The 26,322-nt window shown below is 41.8% G+C and overlaps 1 protein-coding gene and 1 pseudogene across 1 annotated transcript in view; one reads left to right on the top strand and one right to left on the bottom strand.

The window, feature by feature from the left end:
* The window catches only part of MYL3 (myosin light chain 3), a 114,194-nt gene that overhangs the window by 86,529 nt on the left and 1,343 nt on the right, over positions 1 to 26,322 (top strand). The window contains exons 3-5 of the mRNA XM_063925107.1: positions 9,632 to 9,781; positions 20,678 to 20,851; positions 23,882 to 23,959. Coding sequence (XP_063781177.1) covers positions 9,632 to 9,781; positions 20,678 to 20,851; positions 23,882 to 23,959 — 402 coding nt within the window. The remainder of the gene's footprint in view (positions 1 to 9,631; positions 9,782 to 20,677; positions 20,852 to 23,881; positions 23,960 to 26,322) is intronic.
* Positions 15,931 to 16,049, bottom strand: LOC134930214 (5S ribosomal RNA; annotated as a pseudogene).

Below are 26,322 nucleotides of genomic sequence, written 5' to 3'. Positions count from 1 at the left end.
AATGGTATAATGTTACATATCACGCAGCAGTAATGGTATAATGTTACATGTCACATAGCGGTAATGGTATAATGTTACATGTCACACCGCAGTAATGGTATAATGGTACATGTCACACTGCAGTAACGGTATAATGTTACATATCACACAGCAGTAACGGTATAATGTTACATGTCACACAGCAGTAACGGTATAATGTTACATGTCACACAGCAGTAATGGTATAATGTTACATGTCACACAGCAGTAACGGTATAATGTTACATGTCACACAGCAGTAATGTTATAATGTTACATGTCACACTGCAGTAATGGTATAATGTTACATGTCACACAGCAGTAACGGTATAATGTTACATGTCACACTGCAGTAATGGTATAATGTTACATGTCACACAGCAGTAACAGTATAATGTTACATGTCACACAGCAGTAATGGTATAATGTTACAGATCACACAGCAGTAATGGTATAATGTTACATATCACACAGCAGTAACGGTATAATGTTACATGTCACATTGCAGTAATGGTATAATGTTACATGTCACACAGCGGTAATGGTATAATGTTACATATCACGCAACAGTAATGGTATAATGTTACATGTCACGCAGCAGTAATGGTATAATGTTACATATTACACAGCAGTAATGGTATAATGTTACATATCACACAGCAGTAATGGTATACTGTTACATGTCACACAGCAGTAATGGTATAATATTACATATTACACAGCAGTAATGGTATAATGTTACATATCACACAGCAGTAATGGTATAATGTTACATGTCACACAGCAGTAATGGTATAATGTTACATATCACACAGCAGTAATGGTATATTGTTACATATCACACTGCAGTAATGGTATAATGTTACATATCACACAGCAGTAACGGTATATAGTTACATGTCACACAGCAGTAACGGTATAATGTTACATGTCACACAGCAGTAATGGTTTAATGTTACATGTCACACAGCAGTAATGGTATAATGTTACATATCACACTGCAGTAATGGTATATTGTTACATGTCACACTGCAGTAATGGTATAATGTTACATATCACACTGCATTAATGGTATAATGTTACATATCATACAGCAGTAATGGTATAATGTTACATATCACACTGCAGTAATGGTATAATGTTACATGTCACACTGCAGTAATGGTATAATGTTACATGTCACACAGCAGTAACGGTATAATGTTACATGTCACACTGCAGTAACGGTATAATGTTACATGTCACACTGCTGTAATGGTATAATGGTACATGTCACACTGCAGTAACGGTATAATGTTACATGTCACTCAGCAGTAACGGTATAATGTTACATGTCACACAGCAGTAACGGTATAATGTTACATGTCACACAGCAGTAATGGTATAATGTTACATGTCACACAGCAGTAACGGTATAATGTTACATGTCACACAGCAGTAATGGTATAATGTTACATATCACACTGCAGTAACGGTATAATGTTACATGTCACGCAGCAGTAATGGTATAATGTTACATATCACGCAGCAGTAATGGTATAATGTTACATATCACACTGCAGTAATGGTATAATGTTACATATCACACAGCAGTAATGGTATAATGTTACATGTCACACAGCAGTAACGGTATAATGTTACATGTCACACAGCAGTAATGGTATAATGTTACATATCACACTGCAGTAATGGTATATTGTGACATGTCACACTGCAGTAATGGTATAATGTTACATGTCACGCAGCAGTAATGGTATAATGTTACATATCACACAGCAGTAGTGGTATAATGTTACATATCACACAGCAGTAACGGTATAATGTTACATAGCACACTGCAGTAACGGTATTATGTTACATAGCACACTGCATTAACGGTATAATGTTACATATCACACAGCAGTAATGGTAAAATGTTAAATATCACACAGCAGTAATGGTATAATGTTACATGTCACACTGCAGTAATGGTATAATGTTACATGTCACACAGCAGTAACGGTATAATGTTACATGTCACACAGCAGTAATGGTATAATGTTACATGTCACACAGCAGTAATGGTATAATGTTACATGTCACACAGCAGTAATGGTATAATGTTACATATCACACTGCAGTAATGGTATATTGTTACATGTCACACTGCAGTAATGGTATAATGTTACATGTCATGCAGCAGTAATGGTATAATGTTACATATCACACAGCAGTAACGGTATAATGTTACATATCACACAGAAATAACGGTTACATAGCACACTGCAGTAATGGTATAATGTTACATATCACACAGCAGTAATGGTATAATGTTACATATCACACAGCAGTAATGGTATAATGTTACATGTCACATTGCAGTAATGGTATAATGTTACATGTCACACAGCAGTAACGGTATAATGTTACATGTCACACTGCAGTAATGGTATAATATTACATGTCACACTGCAGTAATGGTATAATGGTACATGTCACACTGCAGTAACAGTATAATGTTACATATCACACAGCAGTAACGGTATAATGTTAAATGTCACACAGCAGTAACGGTATAATGTTACATGTCACACAGCAGTAATGGTATAATGTTACATGTCACACAGCAGTAACGGTATAATGTTACATGTCACACAGCAGTAATGGTATAATGTTACATATCACACTCACTGGCGTGCGCAGCACATTTTATTAGGGGGTGCACCGTCGGAGGGGTGTGTCTAGCACCGCCTTTTGGGCGTGTCTAGCACCATCTATTGATGGTCAATGCATAAAAAATTTCCACCTTTATACCAATCCTAATAAAGCAGATACATTGTCAGATGTTGTGGTGTGCACCAAACAAACACCCCTGATGGCACTCACTGCAATTACAGTGCTCCTCCTCAGCCTGGTCTGGCTCCCCCTCTCTTTCCCCTGCAAGCTGCAGCAGCTTACTTACAAGTCAGTCACTCACTGACAGTCGCAGACTAGTACTGCTGCTGCTGGAAAAACGAGTGACCTGTCAATGCTGCTGCCGGCCGCCTGCCAGTATTGAATTTGTCTTCCTAAGAGGAATGCTGGCTGCATGCTGCTCCTCATCAGTGGCTGGCGTTGGCATAGAATAGAAGGATTGAGGTGGGTGTGTAGCGGGTGTGACGGGTGGGCATGTGAGCAGCATGACAAAATCATGTCACATCACGCTGTTTTTGTACATGGTGGTGGAGCTGGGAATTTGAAAGCCGGTGGAAGTGGCACCCTTGATTAACCCAGGTATCCGGTCTGTAATGCAGTCCTGACAGGGTGCAGCACAGAGGGGACAGTAATCAGCCTGCTCGGCGATCCCTGCATCAGGCATGTGAGATTGGGGTGCCAGACATTAGGGGGTGCCTGTGCGCACCAGGCACCCCCCCTGCGCACACCTATGATCACACTGCAGTAACGGTATAATGTTACATATCACACTGCATTAACGGTATAATGTTACATGTCACACAGCAGTAATGTTATAATGTTACATGTCACACTGCAGTAATGGTATAATGTTACATGTCACACAGCAGTAACGGTATAATGTTACATGTCACACTGCAGTAATGGTATAATGTTACATGTTACATGTCACACTGCAGTAATGGTATAATGTTACATATCACACTATAGTAATGGTATAATGTTACATGTCACACTGCAGTAATGGTATAATGTTACATGTCACGCAGCAGTAATGGTATAATGTTACATATCACGCAGCAGTAACGGTATACTGTTACATGTCACACAGCAGTAACGGTATAATGTTACATGTCACACTGCAGTAATGGTATAATGTTACATGTCACACAGCAGTAATGGTATAATGTTACATGTCACGCAACAGTAATGGTATAATGTTACATGTCACGCAGCAGTAATGGTATAATGTTACATATCACGCAGCAGTAATGGTATAATGTTACATATCACACAGCAGTAACGGTATAATGTTACATGTCACACTGCAGTAATGGTATAATGTTACATGTCACACAGCGGTAATAGTATAATGTTACATGTCACGCAGCAGTAATGGTATAATGTTACATATCACGCAGCAGTAATGGTATAATGTTACATATCACACAGCAGTAATGGTATAATGTTACATGTCACACAGCAGTAACGGTATAATGTTACATGTCACACTGCAGTAATGGTATAATGTTACATGTCACACAGCGGTAATAGTATAATGTTACATGTCACACAGCGGTAATGGTATAATGTTACATATCACACAGCAGTAACGGTATAATGTTAAATATTACACAGCAGTAACAGTATAATGTTACATGTCACACAGCAGTAATGGTATAATGTTACATGTCACACAGCAGTAACGGTATAATGTTACATGTCACACAGCAGTAATAGTGTAATGTTACATATCACACTGCGGTAACGGTATAATGTTACATATCACACTGCATTAACGGTATAATGTTACATATCACACAGCAGTAATGGTATAATGTTACATATCACACTGCAGTAATGGTATAATGTTACATGTCACACAGCAGTAACGGTATAATGTTACATGTCACACTGCAGTAATGGTATAATGTTTCATGTAACACTGCAGTAATGGTATAATGTTACATGTCACACTGCAGTAATGGTATAATGTTACATATCACACTACAGTAATGTTATAATGTTACATGTCACACTGCAGTAATGGTATAATGTTACATGTCACGCAGCAGTAATGGTATAATGTTACATATCACGCAGCAGTAACGGTATACTGTTACATGTCACACAGCAGTAACGGTATAATGTTACATGTTACACTGCAGTAATGGTATAATGTTACTTGTCACACAGCAGTAATGGTATAATGTTACATGTCACGCAACAGTAATGGTATAATGTTACATGTCACGCAGCAGTAATGGTATAATGTTACATATCACGCAGCAGTAATGGTATAATGTTACATGTCACATAGCGGTAATGGTATAATGTTACATGTCACACCGCAGTAATGGTATAATGGTACATGTCACACTGCAGTAACGGTATAATGTTACATATCACACAGCAGTAACGGTATAATGTTACATGTCACACAGCAGTAACGGTATAATGTTACATGTCACACAGCAGTAATGGTATAATGTTACATGTCACACAGCAGTAACGGTATAATGTTACATGTCACACAGCAGTAATGTTATAATGTTACATGTCACACTGCAGTAATGGTATAATGTTACATGTCACACAGCAGTAACGGTATAATGTTACATGTCACACTGCAGTAATGGTATAATGTTACATGTCACACAGCAGTAACAGTATAATGTTACATGTCACACAGCAGTAATGGTATAATGTTACAGATCACACAGCAGTAATGGTATAATGTTACATATCACACAGCAGTAACGGTATAATGTTACATGTCACATTGCAGTAATGGTATAATGTTACATGTCACACAGCGGTAATGGTATAATGTTACATATCACGCAACAGTAATGGTATAATGTTACATGTCACGCAGCAGTAATGGTATAATGTTACATATTACACAGCAGTAATGGTATAATGTTACATATCACACAGCAGTAATGGTATACTGTTACATGTCACACAGCAGTAATGGTATAATATTACATATTACACAGCAGTAATGGTATAATGTTACATATCACACAGCAGTAATGGTATAATGTTACATGTCACACAGCAGTAATGGTATAATGTTACATATCACACAGCAGTAATGGTATATTGTTACATATCACACTGCAGTAATGGTATAATGTTACATATCACACAGCAGTAATGGTATAATGTTACATTTCACACAGCAGTAATGGTATAATGTTACATATCACACAGCAGTAATGGTATAATGTTACATGTCACACAGCAGTAATGGTATAATGTTACATGTCACACTACAGTAATGGTATAATGTTACATGTCAAGCAGCAGTAATGGTATAATGTTACATATCACACAGCAGTAATGGTATAATGTTACATATTACACTGCAGTAATGGTATAATGTTACATATCACACTGCAGTAATGGTATAATGTTACATATCACACAGCAGTAATGGTATAATGTTACATATCACACAGCAGTAATGGTATAATGTTAAATGTCACACTGTAGTAATGGTATAATGTTACATGTCACACAGCAGTAATGGTATAATATTACATATTACACAGCAGTAATGGTTTAATGTTACATGTCACACAGCAGTAATGGCATAATGTTACATGTCACACAGCAGTAATGGTATAACGTTACATGTCACACAGCAGTAATGGTATAATGTTACATATCACACAGCAGTAATGGTATAATGTTACACGTCATACAGCAGTAATGGTATAATGTTACATGTCACACAGCAGTAATGGTATAATGTTACATGTCACACAGCAGTAATGGTATAATGTTACATATCACACAGCAGTAATGGTATAATGTTACATATCACACTGCAGTAATGGTATAATGTTACATGTCACATAGCGGTAATGGTATAATGTTACATGTCACAAAGCGGTAATGGTATAATGTTACATGTCACATAGCGGTAATGGTATAATGTTACATGTCACATAGCGGTAATGGTATAATGTTACATATCACACAGCAGTAATGGTATAATGTTACATGTCACACAGCAGTAATGGTATAATGTTACATATCACACAGCAGTAATGGTATAATGTTACATATCACACTGCAGTAATAGTATAATGTTACATGTCACATAGCGGTAATGGTATAATGTTACATGTCACATAGCGGTAATGGTATAATGTTACATGTCACATAGCGGTAATGGTATAATGTTACATGTCACACAGCAGTAATGGTATGATGTTACATATCACACAGCAGTAATGGTATAATGTTACATATCACACAGCAGTAATGGTATAATGTTACATGTCACATAGCGGTAATGGTATAATGTTACATGTCACATAGCGGTAATGGTATAATGTTACATGTCACATAGCGGTAATGGTATAATGTTACATGTCACACAGCAGTAATGGTATGATGTTACATATCACACAGCAGTAATGGTATAATGTTACATGTCACACAGCAGTAATGGTATAATGTTACATATCACACAGCAGTAATGGTATAATGTTACATATCACACAGCAGTAATGGTATGATGTTACATATCACACAGCAGTAATGGTATAATGTTACATGTCACATAGCGGTAATGGTATAATGTTACATGTCACATAGCGGTAATGGTATAATGTTACATGTCACATAGCGGTAATGGTATAATGTTACATGTCACATAGCGGTAATGGTATAATGTTACATGTCACATAGCGGTAATGGTATAATGTTACATGTCACACAGCAGTAATGGTATGATGTTACATGTCACATAGCGGTAATGGTATAATGTTACATGTCACACAGCAGTAATGGTATGATGTTACATATCACACAGCAGTAATGGTATAATGTTACATATCACACAGCAGTAATGGTATAATGTTACATATCACACAGCAGTAATGGTATAATGTTACATGTCACACAGCAGTAATGGTATAATGTTACATGTCACACAGCAGTAATGGTATAATGTTACATATCACACAGCAGTAATGGTATAATGTTACATGTCACATAGCGGTTATGGCGTACTGCATGGCAGTATGAAGCTGTGACTTTTACGCAGCCGACAATGGCTCCATTAATTCCATTAGGAATTAATTGTATATAACACTGACCTTCACTGACTTTGCTATCATCTGATGCTAATATGTGGTTTATGTTAGAAGTAATTCTATTTATGTTAGCAGTAATTATGTATCTACAAACTTGAGCATACATTTAAAATTATTTCAATTAATTAACTGTAATGAATTCATTGCTATGAATTATTTACTGAATAAAACCATCCAATGGGACACATGCATGAGTATTCCATGCCCAGATGGTGGTGAGCATCGGCCGTGGGTGTAATGTTTCTCCTCTCATGCTTAGTAAGTAACACTTTCAGTCCTCCTGTGGGAAACAGATGTAGAGCTGCCGGTATAAGCCAGCTGCATATATAATAATGTTTTACATACACCAGACAATATATTATAAGATCTGTAAATCCTTTGTATTGTTCTATAAGTTTAGTTTATACCTGCTGGAAGCTGCGGTTGCAGTTATACTGAGATCAGTAACCCAGCAATAAGAATCCAGACATTGGTGATTACGCTGAGATATATTTGGAAATGTCAAATTTTTCCTTCCAATATTTCTGCTAGAACACAAGTCTGACTTAAACTAGATAATTAATTTATCTGCACAACTCCCGTTCTCAGAATGTCACCGGGATAGATACAGATATATAAAGTAATATTCTATATTGCAATCAAAACTAAAATAGCAGTCAATCAAGATTATGTCATTGCAGGCTGAGCCCAGGCTGCCTTTCATGACTCGTAGATACAAAAAGCTGTGTTAGAACATAGCACAAAGAAGGTATTTTGTCAGTCATTCTGTAAATATTACTATACAATATAGATTAATATTTGATTGCTACATGGCAGTTCAGGAAAGGCCATCAGTGTGTTCACCATCAATGGTTGCCATCGATGGCAAAACTGAGAGTGACCATTGATGGTCACTAACTATGCTATAGGAGACCATCGATGGTCTCTCTCATCGATGGTCATCCCTGTTATTTCTGTGAAAGGCCTGCGGGCCAATCACAGCCTGGGGGTGGGTCTTCATGGGTGTCGGGGGTGGAGCTATTCTCCGTATCCCAGAATCTTGTAAAAAAATATATATTTGTTTAGGCCTAGCCATCGATAGAGGGAAACCATCTGGTTCTCCCCCATAAATGGTAAAAGTATGCAACATTGGTCATAGACCATTGATGATTTTGAATCATCGATGGTCGATGGCCATCCCTATGGCAGAGTGCAAAGTGACTTTAAGCTTTGGAGGCCTAGGGCGCAGGAAACAGTGCCTCAGCAAAAACTAAAATTGACAGGACCCTAGTGCCTGCGGGGTCCCTAGGCTTCAACCTAGTCAGCCTTAAGGATAATACAGCCCAGGCTGTGAAGTTAGGGGCCCTTTACTATGCAGGTACGAGGGTGGTTACCTATTGGGCAGTAGTCTAGGCAGGGCAACCGACTCCCAAAGTTGATAAAACTCTTTTGGGCTGTTTGTAAGACGACTTTGTGAAGTCTGTCGCTCGGCACCACGCTGCCCAGATCCTATTCTAAATGATTTTTAGAAATGTAGTGTTCTCCCAGCAGGTGATTCTTCCGAGCTTTTCATTGGAGCTGTCATGTCATAATCGTTTTTCTGCGCTGGTTCCAAAGCCAGTCATCGTGCAGGTTTTGGCCGGAGCACACAAGTCTGCGGTCACCTAACACTGCAGATGGCTGACCACACTAGCACGGGGAGCGCGGTTCCAGGAAACCATGTTAATAATAAAAGATGATGTGGGTGATTGTAACGTGTAAGGTCCCACCAAAGCAAATATTTGCTCAGATCTAGAATAATAACCAAAAAACGTAACCATTGCAGAAGGCAGAGGTACAGAGGCTAACGTTTCTCTTTGCTTTGGCAGAATTTAAGGAAGCTTTCTCCCTGTTTGATCGGACCCCTAACTGTGAACTGAAAATCACCTACGGACAATGCGGAGATGTTTTGAGGGCGTTAGGACAGAATCCAACCAACGCTGAAGTATTAAAAGTTCTTGGCAGGCCAAAGCCCGAGGGTAAGTGTGTAATGTCCCTTCTCTCTGATGTTTTACGGCCAGACTTTATTTTTCCAGTCCTGTCAGTTCCAGTTTTCCGGCATAAGAAAGTAGAAAAAGAAATATTTGTAGGAAGCTAATTATATTTATTATTAATTTTTCAAACTAAGGGGGAGATGCACTAAGCGGTGATAAAAGCTGGAGAAGTGAGCCAGTGGTGAAGTTGCCCATGGCAACCAATCAGCAGCTCTATATACTTTTATAGTATGCAAATTATAAATGTTACGTCAATACTGATTGGTTGCCATGGGCAACTTCTCCACTGGCTCGCTTCTCCACTTTTATCACTGCTTAGTACATTTCCCCACAGTCTGTAACATGGCAGTTAGGCGCTGATTGGCTGGTACTTTATCTCTGTCCAAGGCTTATAGGCCCTACACACCCGGCGATGTGCCGCTGAGGTGCCCGACGCCCGATATGGCCGACAGGTGACCCGGCGGCACGGGAAGGGGGGAGGGGAGTGACGGGGGAGTGAAGTTTCTTCACTACCCCCGTCACCCGGCCCCATAGCTCTACATGCTAATATGGACAAGATTGTCCATATTGGCCTGCATGTATAAGCGACCCGGCACCAACGATGAACGAGCGCGGGGCCACACATCGATCATCGTTGGTGCCTACACACTGAACGATATGAACGAGTTCTCGTTCATTAATGAACGAGATCATTCTTATCTTACAGTATTATCGCTTAGTGTGTAGGGCCTATTAGTAAATAGACTACTTAGTCCTCAAGGTAAAAATCAAAAAACATACCCGATGCTCTGGAATGGAAACATCAATATACCACAAAGGTTTACTTATATCTACCGTGGTAATGAATAACAATGAGTGATGACGCTGGGTTAAATGGTAAAAAATGCAAAAAGAGAAAAAGAAAACCAGCGCGGCATTCACTCACTTACTCCGTCAGAACGTAAAAAGATATAATGCTCTGACCACATAAAAGTAACAATTTAATACATATGGAATAAGGACACACTAATAAGGATAATACATTATCATATCAAAAATCAAAATACAATATACAAGCAGCTCTCGGCAGGAAAAATGTATATAAAGGAATCCTCCCCTAGTAAGATTAAAATCCAATCACTGAGACTAATAAAGTTCAGAAAACGAAATAATGTATCAGCTTAATGGCACCAGTCTCTAGCAGGGGTGAGCTGGCCAGCACATATGAACATACATGTGAAGCTGTACTATATGGGACATATGTGCTGGCTTCCTTACCTGGGGATCGGCAGCCGCGCACGCATGGAAAACAGGCACACACTGCTCAGCCTATCATCAGTAAGCCCGCCCCCAGACTCCAATTGGCTGGTTTCACAGGAGTCTGGGGGCGGGCTTATTGTTGATAGACAGGGCCAAATCAGTGTTTTGACTAGGCCTCAATGAGGCTCTGCTCCCGTAACACAGTACTGTTTTTTAAACTATAAAACAAGTTGTTGTTTTTTAAAAATCCAAAAATTGTAGATCTTTTTAAAATTATCACATTATTTAAATAATAGCTATTTTTGTAAAATAAATAAATAGAAAAATAGAAAGTATGCGTAATCAGGACAAACAGCTCTTATTAGTATAACAAACAAAAAAATCTACAATTTTAGTTACATTTTTGAAAAAAATATTAGCCATTTAAGAAGACGGTCTGAAGATCGACAGTGTGTAGGTCGACAATGTTTAGGTCGACCACTATAGGTCGACAGTCACTAGGTCAACAGGGTTTGAAGGTCGACAGGGTTTCTAGGTCGACATGTTCTAGGTCAACAGGTCAAAAGGTCGACATGAGTTTTTCACATTTTTTTTCTTTTTTTGAACTTTTTCATACTTAACCATCCATGTGGACTACAATTGGGATTAGTAACCTGTGCCGAGCGCAGCGAGGCACCTTGCCCGAAGCATGGCGAGCGAAGCGAGCCATGCGAGGGTTACACGGTGCACTAATTGGGCTTCCCGGTCACTGTACGGAGAAAACGACACCAAAAAAACATGAAAAACTCATGTCGACCTTTTGACCTGTCGACCTAGAACATGTCGACCTAGAAAGCCTGTCGACCTAGTGACTGTCGACCTATAGTGGTCGACCTAAACATTGTCGACCTAGACACTGTCAATCTAATAATCCACACCCGTCTCCTGTACCCCTGGCTGCGCCCGCTGTGTAGTCCCCCTCCCTGCACCCAGTGGCGAATTTCCCATTAGGCTCTTTAGGCATGTGCCTAGGGGTGGCACTTGTTAGGGGGCGGCACTTGGATGCTTGTGTTCATACGATCAGCCCAAAAAGTACCAGTAACTGCAAAGTATTTCCACTGTACTGTACCATATACCATTTTGAATGGAGTGTAAATGGATAAGACATGCCCAAACTGCCCCTGTAAGCTGTCCTACTTAGAAAATATGTATACATAATTACAAATAAAAAAATGTCATAGTGGCTTTTTTTCATCATTCTATTAAATTGTCTTTCCTCAAAGGAGGGCTTATAACCATTCAATTAAAAATAATACATTTAGGCGGACAGGGGGCGGCAGTCACTGTTGTGACTTGTGGCGCCCTCACCCATAAATCCACCCCTGCCTGCATCTACTGTACATGTGGCAGCAGTGCACTTCCTACGTGCAGTAGGGGCAGACTCCGGTGCCACCTGTCAAGCAGCGAGGTCAGCAGACAGCCACACTGCGGCTGGGAGAGCTGCTGCTGATGCTGGAGGCTGGAGACAAGCAGAAACGGACAGCAGCACCAGAGCTGGGGTGGAGCCGATCCGGTTAGGAAGGTACCCTGAGAAAGGGTGGCCCGGCTGCACTCGCCCACTGCGCCCCAGCCCCTTAACCCGGCTCTGACTTTTTCCTTAAGTAGGTAGAGGACCTGTAACATTTACCACCTAGGGTGAGATGTATCAAACCTTGGGAAGAGATAAAGTGGAGAGAGATAAGCTACCAACCAACCAGCTTCTGTCATTTTTGAAACACAGCCTTTAACATGGAATTTAGGATTTGATTGATTGGTACTTTATCTTTCTCCATGGCTTGATACAGCTCACCCCTAATCCAAATCCGTATCATGCATTTACTTTGGATGTAAAATACTTTTAATCCCTTTTCTCCTTATTTGTATTCTTAAAACAGGTTAAAAAAAATTACCGAATTAGATATATTTGAGGAAAAAGAGACTTTTTATGCAACATAACTAAACCGCTCCCAGTAATTAGAATAAGACAAGGTGTTAGTGAGGAACAATGGTGGTATAACGACAGTTCGTGCCTGCTTCTGTGTCATCCACAATGCTGATGTTCATGTAGAAGAGCGATTATTTGCAACTGCGCATGCAAGAAAAATCCCTAAGACGCAGACATTACACAGAGTTTATGCACAAAGGCACTGTTGCGATTCATTCAGACGGTATCAGATAGGTGGCGGAAAATGGATGGGCGGAGGCTAGTAATGCACACAAACATGGGCCATTCAGTGGGCGTATTATGGGAGTGTTGCGGCTTCAGAGGTGGGGCTGCAGTGCAGTCCATAATTCAAATAGGTGAGCCACGCCAACTGACACCAACTGCCACTCCAAACTGACCCACTGGCAGTAGGTGTGGCTCCACTATTTGAATTTTGCATTGATTTTTAAAACCATACCTAATGTGTTTCCATTGTGCCAGCACTAGTCTTGGTTGGAATCCACTACCTACAGCCACTAGCATTTAACACACAAGTTACTATATCAAACCATCTGGTATTGCGACACAACCTATGTACAGCTCTGTTATAGAATTAATATATATATAGGAGAGAGAGAAGGGTAAGCCAGCAGCACTCAAACCCAAATTGTTTCAGCATATACGTGCACGCAGTTATGGAAGTAGTAACACCATGCTGTCCACAGTTCTGTGACTTTAATGTGTCAAACCTCCTAGAAAGTGGAGAATTGGGCACACAGAGAAGTTCCCCTTAGCAGCCCACCAGCTTCTAGCAAACATTTATTAAATATATGCTCTGAGTAATAGGTAGAAGCTGAGCAGTTGGGTGTAAAGTTAATTTCAAACTATCAAATTCCACTTCACTAACATACAGTATGCCTTCATAATGTCTTCTTCCATTACCAGAAAGCACTAGAAAACACTTGAAGAATAACAAATATGTGTCCTTGCTTCTCCTTCTGTGCAATTAGTGGCCTTTTTGATTTGGATTGCACTTGTGTAACTCCGGCAATCAGAGCAGGCGGGAGAAACGCGTTGACCACGATAACACGTGTGGTGGAGTACTGCGCTGTTCATAGGCAAGGAATTATACAATCAGTACAAAGAAAATGTTATACAAGCCAAAAATACACAACACGCTTTATCCTCTGCGATACAATGTATTGTTATAAAACAACGTCTAATCTGGTCCTACTGGCACTGTAAAGACCAGCTATCAAGTGGGAGCTGCAGAAACAAATCTAGTGTTTCATTTAATTACTATAATGTCTGATCGGCTGCAAAGGGCCACAAGGTAAATGTTCTCTGTGAGATAAGGTGGGGACGTTACTTAATGAACTACCAGATATTAGGTGAATAGGGCTGCCACAACCAGCAACCAATCAGAGCATCTGACTGTTACCAGCAACACGTGGTACAGGTTGAGTATCCCATATCCAAATCTTCCGAAATACGGAATATTCTGAAATACAGAGTTTTTTGAGTGAGAGTGAGATAGTGAAACCTTTGTTTTCTGATGGCTCATTGGGGGTCATTCCGACCCGTTCGCACGCAGCAGTTCTTCGCTGCAGTGCAAACGAGTCGGAACTGCGCATGCGTGGCGGCCGCAATGCGCACGTCACCAGGCAGCGGCCAGAACAAAGAAGAAAGTGATCGCTAGCGCGATCGCAAGAAGATTGACAGCGGGGAGGCATTCCGGGGTGTCTACTCACCGGTTTCCGGGCGTGGAGATCCGAACGCAGGCGTGTCCAGGCGTTTAGAGGGTGGATGTCTGACGTAAATCCCGGGACCTTCGTCGCTGGATCCGTCGCACAGGGTAAGTAGGTCTGACTCTGGTCTTGTTTTTGTACAGGAAATGGTTTGTTCCGCATCAGGTACATATATCAGACTGCGCCTCGATGAGGATATTAGTCTTGTGTACCGACAATGATTATAATTAGCACTGTGTGTTGTTATTCTGCCGGTGGTGCTCCAAGAGTCAGTAAGAAGTACATTTGTAAAAAGAGGATAAAAGAGAGACTGCTGGGGCATTCTTATCTTTAAATTGAGTAGACGATAAAACTTAAGAATTTAAGCATGATCGCTCCGTGTGTACCACCCACAGCGATAGCGATGCGCAGTCCCGCGCATAGCTATCGCTGCTGCTAGATTGGCCAATCTAGCAGGTCACTCATTTCACCCGCTGGGTGCAACTAGCCACCCCCGCTCCCCCTGCACGCTCAGTACGCATCGCGCTGTGCTGAGCGGGGGGAGAGATGTGTGCTGAGCGGTTTGCTCAGCACACATCTCTCCCACATCGGCCCGTGAATACAGGCCTTTAACTTTTAATCAAATCAATATAATTGGTGTTACTAAGGAACAATAAAAGAACTCTGATTAGTTATGAAAATACACACATAAATTAAACTTGTTGTAGTGCATAAGAAAGTAGACTGCTTGAAGCCTCTGTGAAAATATAATCAATAATTCAATATAATGGGTGAAAACCTGTCTATCATAAGTATATCTTCAGACCGGTTAATAATCCCACAGGGGTGCCTTATTCAAAGGTTCTCTACACTGCGTATCATATTTACTGTCTATATTTGAACAGGAAATTGCGAAGAAATACACAAAATGTGATAAATTGTTGCCTATATAGGTTTAAACACCCTCTGCTCTAATGTCAGGCAATGGTGTTACCATAAGGCATTTGCTCCAGCTGATAAGGCATAAGAAGGAGGCAGAAATCACAAGTGTCTGATATTGTTTTATTCCAGCTAATTAAATACTGTATCCTTAATTAACAGGCCTGGGTGTTGACTCAATTTTGGCCAGACCACAGGAATAGATTGTTATGTGTATAAGAATAAGAAAGAACTAAAGGATGTGCAAGAAAATAAAAGGATAACTTCCTTCTGCTGTTCAGCTTGTATGTTTACTGCACCTGGTATTCATTGGCGGTCTCCCAACCAACTACTAACCAGGCCTACCATTGAATCGCTTCCAAGATCAGATGAGATTGGGCGTATCCTATGGAGTATGGCAGTAATCTGCTGAATGAGAGAGTACTGGTACCATGAAGCAAGAAAATGTGCTTCTGCTGTCCAGGAGAGTCAATGGCGGTCATTCCGAGTTGTTCGCTCGCTAGCAGTTTTTAGCAGCCGTGCAAACGCTATGCCGCCTCCCACTGGGAGTGTATTTTAGCTTAGCAGAAGTGCGAACGAAACGATCGCAGAGCGGCTACAAAGTGTTTTTGTGCAGTTTTAGAGTATCTCAATACCTACTCAGCGCTTGCGATCAATGCAGACCATTCAGTTCCTGTTTTGACGTCACAAACACGCCCTGCGTTCGCCCAGCCACGCCTGTGTTTTTCCGAACACTCCCTGAAAACGGTCAGTTGACACCCAGAAACGCCCACTTCATGTCAATCACTCTACGGCCAGCAGTGCGACTGAAAAGCTTCATTAGACCCTGTGTGAAACTACATCGTTCTTTGTAATAGTACGATGCGCGTGCGCATTGCGCCGCATACGCATGCGCAGAAGTGCCATTTTTTTGCCTCATTGCTGCACAGCGACCGAATGCAGCTAGCGATCAACTCGGAATGACCACCTATGATACTTATGTCTCTAGCTCTAATAGAACTTGATCTGGATGAGAGAGCACATTGATAGATAAGTAAGAAGCTTGAGCATAAGTAAGGAATATAAAGATTAGTAAACGTGCAGAAGAGTCTGCAGAAATGAATTGACAATTTAGTCCATTTTGCTGTTGTATCTTGAGACCAAGCAAAGGTATGCCCTGGAGGTTCTTATCCTGTTTGCAATTCGATACGGTTGTTACATGTACTTGATAATAGTAACAATGTAATTATGGTTATTTGAAAAAATGGCATAAAGGCCCATATAGACGGGCCGATGCAGGAGAGATGTGTGCTGAGCAAACCGCTCAGCACACATCTCTCCCGCTGCTCAGCACAGCGCGATCTGTGCTGAGCGTGCTGGGGGGAGACGGGGGGGCCGCTCATTTCACCCAGCGGGTGAAGTGAGCGACCCTCTAGAATGGCCTGCAGGGCAGGCCAATCTAGCACCAGCGATAGCGATGTGCGGGGCTGCGCATCGCTATCACTGTAGGGGGTACACACGGAGCGATCATGCTGAAGTTCTAAGCAATCTAGTCAGATTGCTTAGAACAGTGGTTCTCAAACTCGGTCCTCAGGACCCCACACAGCGCATGTTTTGCAGGTAACCCAGCAGGTGCACAGGTGTATTAATTACTCACTGACACATTTTAAAAGGTCCGCAGGTGGAGCTAATTATTTCACTTGTGATTCTGTGAGGAGACCTGCAAAACATGCACCGTGTGGGGTCCTGAGGACCGAGTTTGAGAACCTGTGGCTTAGAATATTGCTCCGTGAGTACCCCCCTTAAGAGTACCAAATGCTAAGCAGAGGTATATAGTAACCAATTGCATTTAAACTAAAAATTGCTCTACCTGTCAGGGAAGCAGTGATAGTAAAAGTGCCTTAATGCAGTAAAACCAGATTACAAAACTGGTTTGTTACAGATAAATAGTCCCTTTTCAAGGTTCAAATAGGATACAGTTTAAATGGATGTGCTCAGTTTGGGCAGAAATGCTGGACTCAGGTAGAATTAAATATTAGCCTGGTCACAAAATATTCACAATATAGCAGCTTCCTGCAGTGAAAATAACAATATACAGTAAGCACAAGAAAGAAAACTTAGAGCCCAAGTGGACGCTTACTGGACCCAAGTTTCCCCTCAGTGGGTATGGGCTGCACAATGCCCTATACCAGGGGTGGGGAACATTTGGATATTTATAAAATTCTTCGGGGGCCATACAAATATTCTCAACTTAAAAATTACCCTGCCCCCCAGTAGGTCTGCCCCTTAGAGGTACTGAGTGCGCGCACCAAAAAATGAGTGTGGCCATTTAAAATGGGACATGATACACATATGCCCCCAATAGTGCAGTGCCAGGTCCACAATTGCCCCCACAGAGCAAGATCCACAAATGCCCCCACAGTGCCAGATCCACAAATGCCCCCACAGAGCCAGATCCACAAATGCCCCCACAGAGCCAGATCCACAAATGCCCCCACAGTGCCAGGTCTACAAATGCCCCCACAGTGCCAGGTCCACAAATTCCCCCACAGTGCCCACCTACCCCACTGTGCTGTTCACCGCTGCTGCTGCTGCTCCATCCGGCGGCATGTCTCGGGTGTCAGGGGGTCAGGACAAGGAGGAGAGTGCGGCTATGTCGGGCGGCGGCGGCGTGTAGGACCTCAAACCAGCTGCTGGTTCATGAGCGCACGGACCGGCAGCGGCGGCTCAGGATTGGCTGCCAATCCGCGAGCTCTGATTGGCTTACGAACCGGCGGCTGGTTTGAGATCTTACCTGCATCAGACATAGTAGCTGCACTCTCCTCCCTGACCTGACAGCTGAGACACGCCGTCGCCAGACTGAGCGGTGGCGTGTCTTACTGACACAAGCGGGTGGGCCGGAACAAACGGCCCACGGGCCGGAGGTTCTCCACCCCTGCCCTATAGCCACACTGACCAAACGGACCGTTTCACCTCTTGTTGGGCTTGTTCACTAGTAGGAGTATATATCCCATTGTGGGTGTATATATAGTGAAGAAAATTATTTTGTAATTAGTCACCTGGTTTGAGGGCCGCCAGGTCCCTGTATCCTGGTTTCCTGGAGTGCGCGTCCATCATGACGTGCACTTCCGGTAAGAAGTCACTTCCGGTATCATCTGTGTATCGCGCTGCCGCGCGTTCACGCCGGTGCAGTAGGGGTCATCAGGGTGCGGGCGCATGCACAGTGAACATCGCGCCCCCCCCCGCCAACCTCTGCAACGTGCACCCTTGGAGAAACTGTGCACAAGCGATCGCAGCCCTGCTATGCTAAAATACACTCCCCCATAGGCGGCGTCAAGATGATCGCACCAGCAGCAAAAAGTTGCTAAGTGCGATCAACTCGGAATGAGGGCCATTGTACACAAACTTTGTTTAATACACAAAAGGGGTGATTCCGAGTTGATCGCAGCCCTGCAAAATCTTGCAGGGCTACGATCATGACCATAGACATGCGGGGGGACGCCCAGCACACGGCTATCCCGCCCCGCATGTCAGTGCCGCACAACCCCCCCCACCCCACAGCGGCGATGCTATTGCCCTTTAGGAGTAGCTCCCAGCCAGCGCAGCTTTAGCATGCTGGCCGGGAGCTACTTGTCGCTCCCCGACCCGCAGCGGCCCGCCCCCCCCTGCAGTGGCTGTGTGTGACGTCACGCAGCCGCTTCGGCCCGCCCCCCGCACGGTCCGGCCATGGCTGCATTGGCCGGACCGTGCCAACTGCGGTGCTGGCGAATGTGCAGTTCTGACCCGATCGCACTGCTGCAAAAAACTGCAGCGTGCGATCGGGTCAGAATGACCCCCAAAGTTATTAAAAATATTGTATTAAATGTCCTTCATGCTGTGTATATAAGGTGTATATGAAACATAAATGCATTCTGTGCTTAGACTTAGGTCCAATCGCCATTATATCTCATTATGGGATGCAGTTATTCCAAAATACGGAAAATCCGATATCCAAAATATTTCTGGTCCCAAGCATTTTGGATAAGGGAGACTCAACCTGTGCTGTATTTCAGTTGATAGGTCATAGTGGGGCAGATGGGTTCTGGTATGAATGGTCGACCATGTTAAGGTCGACATTCATTAGGTTGACCAATATTGGTCGACATAGACTTGGTTGACATGGACTAATTTTCGACGCATGAAAAGGGTTGACACAGGGCAGGTCGACACATGAAAAGGGTCAACATGGATTTTTTAACTGTTTTTGGTGTAATTTTTTCCGAAACATGACCAGGAACCCCAGGTAGTGTACCGCGTCCCCTTGCATGACTGGCTTGGTTCGCCATGCTGCGGCCAAGGTGCCTCGCTCCGCTACATCTACGCTCGGCACAAGTTACCATTCAGTATCGTAGTCAACGTGGATGGTAAAGTATGAAATAGTTAAAAATCTAATTTTTTTCACGTGTCGACCTGTCCTGTGTCAACCATTTACATGTGTCGACCATTTGACCAATAGTGGTCGTCCTAATGACTGTCTACCTTAACATGGTCGACCATCCAAACGGATACCGGGCAGATGTATTAAGCCTAGAGAAGTGATAAAGAAGTGGTAAGTGGAAGGTGATAACCAATCTTTACAGGTTTATAAAATGACAGTTAGGAGCTGATTGGCTGGTGCGTTATTATCACCTTCCACTTATCACTGCTTTATCACTTCTCCAGGCATAATACTGTACATCTGCAGTAAAAGTATCTAGACATTAAAGTGCATCCATCTGGTTACATTTTGGATTAAAATATCTTCAGAAGAATTTATGATTGTTTCATTACAGATGAGATATTTCATAACAGAACATTGGAAGTAGACAGAGTCCATCTGTACCCCAAAGGCTGGCGGAAGAATCCAATACCATATATGCACTGTTCCTCTTCCATCTCTGAGCTACAAATACCCCTAACAAGCCCTTACCCATTCTTACCATGTACATACTGTAATAGTTTTTTTTTTATAGGTACAGGGAATATTCTACTTAAGTCCTAAAGTGTCTTTTGAACCTTTGTGATGTCTTTGCGCAGAACTCCACACAAAACTGATGGATTTCGATACATTCCTGCCGATGTTACAACACATATCCAAATCTAAGGAGAAGGGAACATATGAGGACTTTGTGGAGGGTCTCCGTGTCTTCGACAAGGAAGGCAATGGCACAGTCATGGGTGCGGAAATACGCCACGTGCTGGCTACTCTAGGTATTACAACTAATCTTACCATTTCTCAAAAAGGTGTTAGCAATATTTAAAGCAGGTTCCTTTCTCAGTGGCAATACTCTTATTTTAACATCTGTTTTCAATGTATAGTCCTGTAATGCAGCTCCAACCATGGGCCCCGCTGTTATCTGCAATGAGAGCACCGCGCGTTTCACAATAAAAAGCAGGTTTATTTTTCTGTGGCAATACCCTTCTTTTAACATCTGTTTTATATGTATAACCCTTGTTGTGCAGCTCCAACCCTGGGCCCCTCTGTTATCTGCAACCAGATCATCACACGTTTCACCATAGGAAGCAGGTTCCTTTCTCTGTGGCAATACCTTTCTTTTAACAACTGTTTTCCATGTATAACCCTGTAGTGCAGCTCCAACCCTGGGCCCCTCTGTTATCTGCAACCAGAACACCACGCATTTCACCGTAGGAAGCAGGTTCTTTCTCTGTGGCAATACCTTTCTTTTAACTACTGTTTTCCATGTATAACCCTGTAGTGCAGCTCCAACCCTGGGCCCCTCTGTTATCTGCAACCAGATCAACACGCATTTCACTGTAGGAAGCAGGTTCCTTTCTCTGTGGCAATACCTTTCTTTTACAACTGTTTTCCATGTATAACCCTGTAGTGCAGCTCCAACCCTGGGCCCCTCTGTTATCTGCAACCAGATCACCACGCATTTCACCGTAGGAAGCAGGTTCCTTTCTCTGTGGCAATACCTTTCTTTTAACTACTGTTTTCCATGTATAACCCTATAGTGCAGCTCCAACCCTGGGCCCCTCTGTTATCTGCAACCAGAACACCACGCATTTCACCGTTGGAAGCAGGTTCTTTCTCTGTGGCAATACCTTTCTTTTAACTACTGTTTTCCATGTATAACCCTGTAGTGCAGCTCCAACCCTGGGCCCCTCTGTTATCTGCAACCAGATCAACACGCATTTCACCGTAGGAAGCAGGTTCCTTTCTCTGTGGCAATACCTTTCTTTTACAACTGTTTTCCATGTATAACCCTGTAGTGCAGCTCCAACCCTGGGCCCCTCTGTTATCTGCAACCAGAACACCACGCATTTCACCGTAGGAAGCAGGTTCCTTTCTCTGTGGCAATACCTTTCTTTTAACTACTGTTTTCCATGTATAACCCTATAGTGCAGCTCCAACCCTGGGCCCCTCTGTTATCTGCAACCAGAACACCACGCATTTCACCGTAGGAAGCAGGTTCCTTTCTCTGTGGCAATTCCTTTTTTTTACAACTGTTTTCCATATGTAACCCTGTAGTGCAGCTCCAACCCTGGGCCCCTCTGTTATCTGCAACCAGATCACCACGCATTTCACCGTAGGAAGCAGGTTCCTTTCTCCGTGGCAATACCTTTCTTTTAACTACTGTTTTCCATGTATAACCCTATAGTGCAGCACCAACCCTGGGGCCCTCTGTTATCCTAAATCAGATCACCACGCATTTCACCGTAGGAAGCAGGTTCCTTTCTCTGTGGCAATACCCTTCTTTTAAAAACTGTTTTCCATGTATAACCCTGTAGTGCACCTCCAACCCTGGCCCCCTCTGTTATCTGCAACCAGATACCACGCATTTCACCATAAGAAGCAGGTTCCTTTCTGTGGCAATATCTTTCTTTTAACAACTGTTTTTCATGTATAACCCTGTAGTACAGCTCCAACCCTGGCCCCCTCTGTTATCAGCAACCAGATTACTACGCATTTCACCATAGGAAGCATAGAATGTTTCAGCGCCTGATGGTTGGAGTCATGTGCCAAACATTGAGGAGACTTTTGTGTCCTGGATTTTATTTTCATAAATAAAAATTAAATTAAATTGGGGCCCTGTTTATGAGTAAATGTAACACTGTTAATAGTCTACTATACTGTATATTTTCTATACTTATTGGTTAGTGACATCCTGACTTCAGTGTGCAGTATGAGCCCCACATTTACAATCCCTTTATTAGTATGAATAACAGATCCCTAACTGTAGATTATAAGAAGATAAGAGGTTACTTTAGGGTTCTGTGGACTTGTGCTTCTGTACTCTGTGAGACACTATATTATACGGCTGTGGCTCTAATACACGCAAGTCATTGGAATCGTCAGACTGTCCTTCAGCTCTGAAACCTAGACTAGACTAGTATATTATAGTAATTTATTCATACGTATTTCTTTGTATTTTCTTTTGATCTTTTTCCCATCTCATGTGATGACAGTGCTTTCTAATACCAATGATACTCTATAGACGTTAGAGTAAGAAGACAGACTCACTTTGCATTGCAATTGTTTAAATGTATTGTTCTGTCTTTTTAATATACAACCAGAGAAATCTTGAGTGTGACCTCTATCTATGGTACAGTAGTTGGGTCCATAGTTATACTGTACATTCACTTTTGCATATTAGGTTGTGAGAAGACATGTTTGATGCCTAGGTTATTGGTACGGCCTCATCTGGAATACTGTGTCCAGTTCTGGAGACCATATCTTCAGAAGGATGTTAATACATTAGAGACTGTACAAAGAACGGCAACTAAAATTGTGCATGACCTACATCACAAAACATACCCAGAAAGACTAAGACATCTCAATATGTTTTGTTTGGACCAGAGAAAGGAAATGGATGATGGTGGGTGTGGGGTGTGGGGGGGGGGGGGGGGTATTGGGGAGGGGGGCATGATATAAACTTTCACATATATCAAGGATTTTAAGTTACAAAGTCCAGGAGGGAAACATTCTTCGCAGGAAGATAAGTAATAGGACATGAGGACATGCACTGAGACTGGAAGGGAAATTTGAGGAAAAATTACTTCACAGAAAGGGTAGTGGACAAGTGGAATAGCCTCCCATCAGAGGTGGTAGAGGCTAATACAGTAGAGCACTTTAAACATGCAAGGGATAGACATAAGGATATCCTTACAAAGAAATAAGGATCAAATCAGGTATGAGATAAAAATATGGTAAAAAGGTGCAGACTAGATGGGCCAAGTGGTTCTTATCTGCCGTCACATTCTATGTTTCTATGTTAGGTGAGCGGATGACAGAAGAAGAAGTAGACAGGCTGATGTCCGGTCAAGAAGATGCCAATGGTTGCATCAATTATGAAGGTAATTACTAAGAATTGCAACTGCTCGCTCCACCGTGATGACTGAAATGGTGCCATAGCTACCAACTGTCACCATTTCAGAAAAGCAGTCCTGATTTTCAGGTCTCAAAAGAGGTGTGGATGGTAGGAAGGAAGGCATCTGCACTCCTCACATTTGATGGGTCATCATCCTTGTCTAGATGTTTCTACAGCAATCTCCACCAAGAACCTGTCATTAAAACAAACTGGTTTGGTATTTTATGGAGTGCAGCATCCTGGATTAATTACCCCTCATCACCCTGCCAGCAGCTTTCATTGTATCATAGCTAAATTACAAGTTACTGTCCTTACAGAATGAATGCATCAGGGACCCAACTTGTGGGAAATGGTGTAATCTGTTTAATTTTCCACAGTGAGGATATTCCTTGTGCCGAATCCCAGAAATAATTTTTGGTGTGGAGACACAAAAATATGCAATGGTTCTGAGACATTGGTGGTCATTTGTAAGTGGAGAGTTCAGAATAAAATATGTTTCTGTAAGTTTACTCTCTTGCGTACATTCGGGCAGACATGCGTCATCTAAGATGTACATACTTGCTTCCTCTATACCATCACCACCTCACACTAGGTTCATAAATTCATGTCTAGACTCTGCCAATCCCTATCATCTCCTATCGCCCTTCATTGAAAGAACTCATCCAAAATTTTGGAATTAAATTTTAAATTTCAACTGCTAACTTGATTTACTGACTCAGCTCAGTAATTTGGCCCACGAATGTCTTATACAGGTTGAGTATCCCTTATCCAAATATTCCGAAATACGGAATATTCCGAAATACAGACTTTTTTGAGTGAGAGTGAGATAGTGAAACCTTTGTTTTTTGATGGCTCAATGTGCACAAACTTTGTTTAATACACAAAGTTATTAAAAATATTGTATTAAATGACCTTTAGGCTGTGTGTATTAGGTGTATATGAAACATAAATGAATTGTGTGAATGTAGACACACTTTGTTTAATGCACAAAGTTATAAAAAATATTGGCTATAATTACCTTCAGGCTGTGTGTATAAGGTGTATATGAAACATAAAAGCATTCTGTGCTTTGATTTAGGTCCCATCACCATGATATCTCATTACGGTATGCAATTATTCCAAAATACGGAAAAATCCGATATCCAAAATACCTCTGGTCCCAAGCATTTTGGATAAGGGATACTCAACCTGTAATGATGCTGCTTTCTACGACACATGGATATGTATCACACGGTCGGTTTGCACCTACAGATAGTCAGCACAGGGGGTTCCATGCCCTGGACTTGAGCCTTAGTGTTAGAGACCCACCAGATGTGGTCACCTGGTTATGGTTGCTGGGCCAGTATTTATGCTAAGCGCCTTCATTTTTCTCTATGTTAGATTGCAGAGTTTATTATAATTATTATTATTATTGTATATGATTAGCAGTGCTTAGTACTGTAGAGTGTGCATCTGCATTTTCTTTTCTTGTGTAGAATTACAAGTCTCAGCATGAGAGCACCTCTTATGTTTGTAATTAGGGTGTACAATCCAAGATCCCACTCCCCCATAATAACTCGTTCTAGTCAAATAATTTCTGTGATATTTCCTTTAGCCTCGTAGTATTATTTGTTTCCAAAATAAAAAGTTCAGTCTCGGAATGTGTCAGGCGTAAGTCTCTGGACATTCTCCTGCTCCAGCACAAGTCATCATTAGCAGTGGAGAAACTGTTTCTCATTGCTGCAGTCGAAAAATAACAAAATAAAACACAAACCTCCCAGGGGCCGAAGACAAGTTATAATGTTCAGAAAACTTGGAGATTTTCATTAGAATTATTGGCGGTAAGACAAGCAGACAGATTCCTGTCATCGGCTGTGTCAGCTTAAACGCTCGTTTACAGTGTAATCTAACACGAAGCCACAGTTCTGTGAGAACACCCAGAGGAAAGCGGTTAGTCGTTTGTTATTTGCAGTGGCACAAGCGCAGGATTTTACAGGGTGTTTCCAAATGCAAAAGGTTTACTACAATGAGAATTATCACAGAGGCAATGGCGGGATTCTCATTACTGCTATCCTGCCTTTTGTTTTTACAAGATGGTGTCCTGCGTCACATGCAGTTATATACAAACAGCTACTCTGTACTGTATATAATAATCTTGTCGTAGTAGAGTTTACAAACTACATTAAACAATACTTACTGTTTGATTTAAATTGAAGGTGGCAGCATCACCTAGTGGCCATTTTCGATATTGCAGTTTTAATTTTTTTAATAGCTGCTTGTAGTTCCCTTTAAACCAGTAGTTCCAAAATGTAATCATTTTAAAAATAAAGATGTCTCTCATGATGTAGTTAGAATTGAGGGTATATTTGG

Source organism: Pseudophryne corroboree, chromosome 5, assembly GCF_028390025.1.
Source record: "Pseudophryne corroboree isolate aPseCor3 chromosome 5, aPseCor3.hap2, whole genome shotgun sequence".
NCBI lineage: Eukaryota > Metazoa > Chordata > Amphibia > Anura > Myobatrachidae > Pseudophryne > Pseudophryne corroboree.
This window is presented reverse-complemented; position numbering and strand designations above follow the sequence as displayed.